Below are 7,149 nucleotides of genomic sequence, written 5' to 3'. Positions count from 1 at the left end.
TCCTGCAAGAAACTATATATTCAGTTTTCTCAGTTCTAGATATTTCCTCATGGTTTCCGTGTCCATTTTGCATTAACTCCTAAAGATACTTTAAAATACACAATTTTGGCCTTCCTGTGTTGCACAACAAGCCTTGCCCGAGCTGAGTGAGATCCAGAGATTCTTGAACAATACCTGTAGCATGAGAAGGCTGCAGGGCAGCTTTCCGTCATCTATGTGTGCCCAGGAGTGTGCTGTCTTCACACATCTCACAGATGGCAGAAACCATCTCTATCGCATCAAGACTTTAGCTAAATGTGATACTATCTGTACACACATCACAAGAGGTGGAAATAGGCTATAAAAAGACCAGAGATACTGATTATTGTCACTGCTGGGTGTGATGCCCACACACACATATCCAGAAATAAATAACAGAGTGGAAAGTGGACAATAGTCTTACCAAAAAGATTGAAACTCTACTGATGTCTGAAGTTCAATTATGACACAGTGCTGATTGCTTGGACCTAGTTCATTTAAAACCTTCGTTCAAGTCATAGTTGTACCTTCTAGAAATAAGTCACCAACAAATTCCAACCCAACCCATTCCTCTGGGCTAGAGTCCCAGAGAGAAATAAGGGATGCACCTGACCTGCAGTGAGCAAAGCAGAACCCAGTCTCTGAGGTGGCAAGGCCCATTCAGTGTGGAGCTCAAAGGTGTCATTGTTCTGCTTCTCTTTATAAAGGGAGTTGCCATGTTTCTGCCAGCACAGAGTTGGGAGCAACTCCAGAGCCTCCTGCAAGATGCTGCTGATTTTGCTGTCAGTGGCCCTGCTGGCCTTGAGTCCAGCTCGGAGCTTAAGTGAAGGTAAAACAGAAGGGGGAGATGATGTGGTGACTCTGCTTGGGGCTTAGGAGGTAATAATTATAATTATGGGGAAGAGAGGAGAATGAAAACACAGATGGGGCCACGGAGTTTTCATGCCCAGGATCAGGAGACCTGTTGTGCCCTCATTCCACACCAAGGGCTTCTAATTTATTTAATGCACAATGAAAATCCAATAAAGAATTTGTACCAGGGGAATGGGAAGGTAAGATTTGCATTTATAGAGAGATATGACTGTGCTCTGAAGGATGCAGTGGAGAATGCAAGGCAGATTCAGGCAAGTCCAGCTGTGAGCATCCTATACTGATCTCAGTAAGTACACAGGCATGATGGTGGCCTTGCTATACCTGGTGGATCAGCATCAACGATGGAGATAAACACACATCAGAGATACTGCAGAGGAGGCAGAACTGGATAAAACACTTGCCTGTGCCTAACTACAGATATAGAAATATCTGAGCCAATTATTGTAATTTTTGTCTCCTCTACATGCAGTATTTCAATGTGCTGGGAGTGGTATGGGTAAGATTGTATTGAAATGATTACTTCTGGTTATCCAAATTGAGAAATCTTGTGTACATAAGCAATGTATTTATAGGAGATGGAGGGCATAAGAATACCAAAATATTACATTGAAGTACCTGGCTTGTGTAAACTAAATTAGCATTAAGTCTTGAGGGATTCTAGGGAGGAAAAAATGGGGCTCTTCTATGTTGAGTTCGTGGTTGTTGCTCTGTGTCATAACAACCGTGCCTCCCCTTACACCTTCCTCCCTTTTCAGCAGCTTCACAGATGGTGGCTGACGAGTTAACCAAGGGGAGGCATGGGGACTGGTGAGAAGACCCTTTTCCCCGTAGAACACTTGTGAGTCTTGACAGATTCGAGGTGTAACTTTTCCCATCACCCTGTGCTTCTCTTCTAGATGTGATCCAGGAAGAATCTCCCTCCCTAAAATCAGGTAAAACCCAATTCATTCTCAATCTCTTTTGACTATCTTCTTCTGCTCATGAACTGATCAGTTCTCCAGTGTTTTCTCATCAACATTTTCCTTTCAGGAATTGATTAATGTTAGTCCCCCTAATAACATAGGCAATCTTCATGCAACCTTGATTTTGGGGACCATGGGCAGGGCCATCAAATTGAATAGCAGAGATGCTTGTCTTAGATGACAACAGGAGTGGGTTGACTTCCCCCTGGCCAGGAGTGCCTACTTGGGAGATGACAGAGAACTGGGCAGTGTCCTTATTCTGACTCCTCCTTATACTGAGATCCCCTCAACTGCTTCATTCTTTCCCAGCGTTCCACTCCAGAGTTTTATTACTTCACTGAAAATGCAAAGAAATAAGTGTCTGGGTCTCATTTTTGTGCATTTCCCCATTTAGCTGCGTTACAGTAAAAATTTGCTGCAGCTATTCAGTGAATGCTGTGTGTCCTCCACCTCCTCCAGGAAAGCCAGAAGGACCACCCCACAAGGAGGCAACCAGTCCCAAGGTCCCCACCTCGTCCAGGAAAGCCAGACGGACCACCCCACAAGGAGGCAACCAGTCCCAAGGTCCCCACCTCATCCAGGAAAGCCAGACGGACCACCCCCACAAGGAGGCAACCAGTCCCAAGGTCCCCCACCTCGTCCAGGAAAGCCAGACGGACCACCCCCACAAGGAGGCAACCAGTCCCAAGGTTCCCCACCTACTCGTGGAAAGCCACAAGGATCACCCCAACAAGGAGGCAACAAACCTCAAGGTCCCCCACCTCCAGGAAAGCCACAAGGACCACCCCCACCAGGAGGCAATCCCCAGCAGCCTCCACCACCTCCTGCTGGAAAGCCCCAGGGACCACCTCCACCTCCTCAAGGTGGCAGACCATCCAGGCCTCCCCAGGGACAGCCTCCCCAGTAATCGAGGTTCAATGACAGGTATGATTCCTGTTTATGTTCACCAAGTGCTCTAAGTGCTACAGTTCTCTGACTTTATTGTGCCAATGAATCAACTAAAAGCCCATTGATATTGTATTGTCCTGGAACCCATTTCTAAAGATTTGTATCCAGATACTCTGGAATAGGGTAACAAGACCTTGTATTTCTAACAAACTCTTTAAGGAATTCTGATGTTGAGAAACAACATACCATATAATCTGTCTCAAATTGTGCTGGCAATGAGGAAGTAGTACCATGTTCATTCTTGGTGCTGTTTTCTGTCCACAAACTCAGAGACCTCCCATTTAAAGTTTTCACCTGAGCACTGTTTGCTCAGTCCTGCCTCACACCAGCCTCTTTAGTCCAGTATTCCTGCCAAGTGGTCCCTGAACATTCAGCAGCTAAAAGGTGTCTCATTTTTTAGATACTTCCTTTTCAATAAGTACATGATTAAGCTAACAAAAGATATCTAATGGAATGGAAAAATATGAAGCTAATTTTAAAGGCATAACTCATCCTACCCACCTTCCTTCAAAAAGCTACCACTGTTGACTTTATGGCATCTTCTCTTTGAAATATTTATGTGTGCACAGACATATAGCATTCTTTTCCCATACCACTAATAATGTAACTTATATGCAGGTATATATGTTAGTCATTTAAAAATACACTTTTTGAAAATTTCCTCATCAGTTTATGGAGCTAAATACCTCTCTTCAGTGGTTTTCTGTTTGCTTTTACAAGGTTTTGCTACTCCATTGTGTGGCTTTGCCATGATTTCCTTAACCAGTCCCTGTCACTGGACACTGAGGGTGGTTTCAGCTTCTCACTATTATAGAATACGTGCCAGTTACCATCTGTGTAAATATATCCTTGAACAAATTCAACAGCAATGAGTCATAACAACCTAAGGATGATCTTTTTTCTTCATCTTCTAAGCAACAATTTGGAACACATTGTGTGCAAGGGCATCAAAAGAGTGAACACAGAAAAAAATCAGGAAGGAATCACAGGGGTAGAAGGGTTGGGGGAGAGAAGATGGGCTCTCATGTACTGTACTGCAGTAACACCAGTGAGAAATTAGACATTTCCTGCCATGTCAAGTCTGGTTTATGAACTTCCTTGTTTGTTTGTTTCAGAAACTGAATAAGAAGATGACAGTGATTCAAATGATTCAAATGCCATGATATTGGAAGAAGGTGGTCATAGCTCTAACTTCAATATACCAATAAAATAATCAGCTTGCAATTTCTGATTGTGGTGTCTCTTTCTCAGTGTTTGTGAATGTGGAATGTGAGGACCGAAAACATATTATAAGAACATCTAGGACCCCTTCTCTCTGTTGCTTCCAGGGAGCTTCCCTTCTCTTTAATCCTAATTTGGCCAGCTGCCATGAAAAATGTTTTACTGTTTATCTCCTTCTCTGACTTCTATTTTTTTTTCTTTTTCTGAGATGGAGTCTTGCTCTGTCACCTAGGTTGGAGTGCAGTGGTGTGATCTTGGCTTACCACAACCTGCATATCCTGGGTTGAAGCTATTCTCCTGCCTCACCTTTCACAGTAGCTGGGATTACAGGTTCCCACCATCATGCCTGGGTAATTTTTGTAATTTTAGTTGAGATGGGGTTTCACCCTATTGGCCAGGCTAGGCTAGAACTTCTGACTTCAGGTGATCTGCTTGCCTCAGCCTCCCAATATCTTGGGATTACAGGCGTAAGCCATCACACCTGGCCCTTCCCTGACTTCTATAGTACCAATTGAAATTTTAAAATTATTTTCAGATTGTTTACTGATATTCCAGTAATCTTAAGGACAAAAACACAACAAATGAAAAATAAATCACATAAGCGAAAAGAAATCCTTATTATTTCTAAGAAACTGAGTTTGGTTTCAAGGGAATGAGTATGGCTCTATGCTTCTTATCCACAGAATCCTCTCTATCCCATTTACCCTATTTTAACAGTGATCACTTTCCTCCCTCCCTATGTTCCTCACCTTTCTTTAATGAAACCTGAATGGATTTCACTAAGGAGGCAGCATGACTTTAAGGAGCAAAGAATTGGGAAGCTCTCAGATTTTAGTTAAGACATAAATCTTTTTCTTGCTAGCTCTGGACTCTTAAAAAGCTACTTGGTCTCTCAGAGCTTGAATTTCCTCATCTAAAATGAGAAGAATCATAACAGCTACCTTAGAGTATGGAGATTAATGAGGTAACATACACACCAAAAACCTTGCAGATATCGGCATGTCTGCTTCTCAAGCAAGGAAGGTTCAATATTAGAAAACTGCTCCTGTGCCCTCTGATAGCCTCAGATAATTCACTAAGAAGTTCAGAAAAATCAGAATAGAAGGATCTCGCTGTGTGCACCACCAAGTTGAGTAACCACATTCAGTTCAATCACAGTTCTCTGGCTTCTCTCCTATTATCTTAGGTGAAGCCTCCCTACTTCTATCTCTTACCTTCCCTCTTGATACTGAACCACATTACGCAATTAAGGATTTTGCTTCTGCACGTGACCCCTTTGTCTCCTGATTCTTACATCCTATGCTCTATGGGATTACTTCAATCAGCAAAAGCCTGCTGAAACATCACCCATTTCTACAGAGGTCTCCTACGACTCTTAGTGCTTCTTTCCTACCATATTATTTGTCTGCCATTTTTATTGCAAAAGTTCTTGAAACATATGTATGTGATTCTTTCCCAATCCCCTCACTTCCATTTTTTTTAAACACACATTAAAGATGCTTTTGTTCTTTCCACTCCAAGTCTGTCAGGGTGGTCTACTGCCTCCATTCCACTCATTTCAGGAATCAATTCTCAGTTCTGCATCTCCTGTGACCCCTTGGCAGTTTACCGTTCTTTTGGGAACACTCTATCAGTCTTTCCAGGAACCTCCAGCTCTCTCCTTGGGTTTCTCCTACCTCTGCCTCTTCCCTCCTAGAACTACAAATTTACTCCTCTTCCAACTCTATTTGGTCTTGGTAAAGTATTCATCTAATTAATCAAACAAGGATTTATTCTTGACTCTTCTGTTTTCCCCTTACATCACATTATATCTAGTCAAATAAGCTTTGTTATCATTGTGATGTTCAAGCTTCAAAATAATTTCCTGCTGCAACCAGTTTCATCACTTTCATCTCTGTCAGCCCATCTAAGCAAGCCTCATCTGCAGTTTACACCAAATAGTTCTATTTATTTCCGAACAGTCAGTTATCCACCTTGGTCGTTTAAAAATTATTTTACTTGAGATTGGGCACCAAGATGGCTGAACAGGAACAGCTCTAGCCTCCAGCTCCCAGTGTGAGCGACACAGAAGATGGGTGATTTCTGCATTTTTAATTGAGACTCCACTGCTGATATCCAGGCAAAAAGGGTCTGGAGTGGACCTCAAGCAAACTCCAACAGACTTGCAGCTGAGGGTCCTGAGTGTTAGAAGGAAAACTAACAAACTGAAAGGACATCCACATCAAAACCCCATCTATACGTCACCATCATCAAAGACGAAAAAGGTAGATAAAACCACAAAGATGGGGAAAAGCATGCAGAAAACTGAAAATTCAAAAAATCACAGTGCCTCTCCCCCTCAAAAGGAACGCAGCTCCTCACCAGCAACGGAACAAAGCTGGATGGAGAATGACTTTGACAAGTCGAGAGAAGAAGCCATCAGTCAATCAAACTTCACAGAGCTAAAGAAGGAACTACGAACGCAGAGCAAAGAAACTAAAAACCTTGAAAAATGATTTGATGAATGGATAACTAGAATAACCAATGCAGAGAAGTCCATAATCGACCTGAGAGAGATGAAAACCATGACACGAGAACTATATGACAATGCACAAGCTTCAGTAACTGACTCGATCAACTGGAAGAAAGAGTATCAGTGATTGAAGATCAAATGAATGAAATGAAGCAAGAAGAGAAGTTTAGAGAAAAAAAGACTAAAAAGAAATGAACAAAACCTCCAAGAAGTATGGGATTATGGGAAAAGATCAAATCTACATCTGATTGGTGTACCTGAAAGTGACGGGGAGAATGGAACCAAGTTGGAAAACACTATGCAGGCTATTATCCAGGAGAACTTCCCTAACCTAGCAGGCCAACATTTAAATTCAGGAAATACAGAGAATGCCACAAAGATAATCCTTGAGAAGAGCAACTCCAAGACACATAATTGTCAGATTCATCAAAGTTGAAATGAAGGAAAAAAAATGTTAAGGGCAGCCAGAGAGAAAGGTGGGGTTACCCACAAAGGGAAGCCCATCAGACTAACAGCAGATCTCTCGGCAGAAACTCTACAAGCCAGAAGAGAGTGGGGGCCAATATTCAACATTCTTAAAGAAAAGAATTTTAAACCCAGAATTTCATATCCAGC

The 7,149-nt window shown here is 42.3% G+C and overlaps 1 protein-coding gene across 2 annotated transcripts; it reads left to right on the top strand.

Moving 5' to 3' along the window:
* Positions 1-653: 653 nt before the first annotated feature.
* Positions 654-4,031, top strand: LOC108520841 (salivary glue protein Sgs-3-like). 2 transcript variants are annotated; one of them, XM_017860387.1, is made up of 4 exons: positions 654-847; positions 1,788-1,823; positions 2,374-2,777; positions 3,917-4,031. In XM_017860387.1, the coding sequence occupies exons 1-3, from the start codon at positions 784-786 to the stop codon at positions 2,772-2,774; spliced, it is 501 nt and encodes a 166-aa protein (XP_017715876.1). In that variant the 5' UTR covers positions 654-783; the 3' UTR covers positions 2,775-2,777; positions 3,917-4,031. The 2 variants fall into 2 exon arrangements, with proteins under 2 accessions (XP_017715876.1, XP_017715875.1); XM_017860386.1 differs by having other exon boundaries at positions 2,313-2,777.
* Positions 4,032-7,149: the final 3,118 nt, after the last annotated feature.

Source organism: Rhinopithecus bieti, unplaced genomic scaffold (assembly GCF_001698545.2).
Source record: "Rhinopithecus bieti isolate Rb0 unplaced genomic scaffold, ASM169854v2 scaffold_54685, whole genome shotgun sequence".
In the NCBI taxonomy this organism is placed as follows: Eukaryota; Metazoa; Chordata; class Mammalia; order Primates; family Cercopithecidae; genus Rhinopithecus; species Rhinopithecus bieti.
The sequence above is the reverse complement of the archived record's forward strand: the minus strand, read 5'-3'. Positions and strand labels throughout refer to the sequence as shown.

Coding starts and splice junctions, on each gene's coding strand:
- LOC108520841 (XM_017860386.1), top strand. CDS start 784: ATGCTGCTGATTTTGCTGTCAGTGGCCCTGCTGGCCTTGAGTCCAGCT. Junction 848..1,787: donor AGCTCGGAGCTTAAGTGAAG/GTAAAACAGAAG, acceptor CTTCTCTTCTAG/ATGTGATCCAGGAAGAATCT. Junction 1,824..2,312: donor ATCTCCCTCCCTAAAATCAG/GTAAAACCCAAT, acceptor CACCTCCTCCAG/GAAAGCCAGAAGGACCACCC.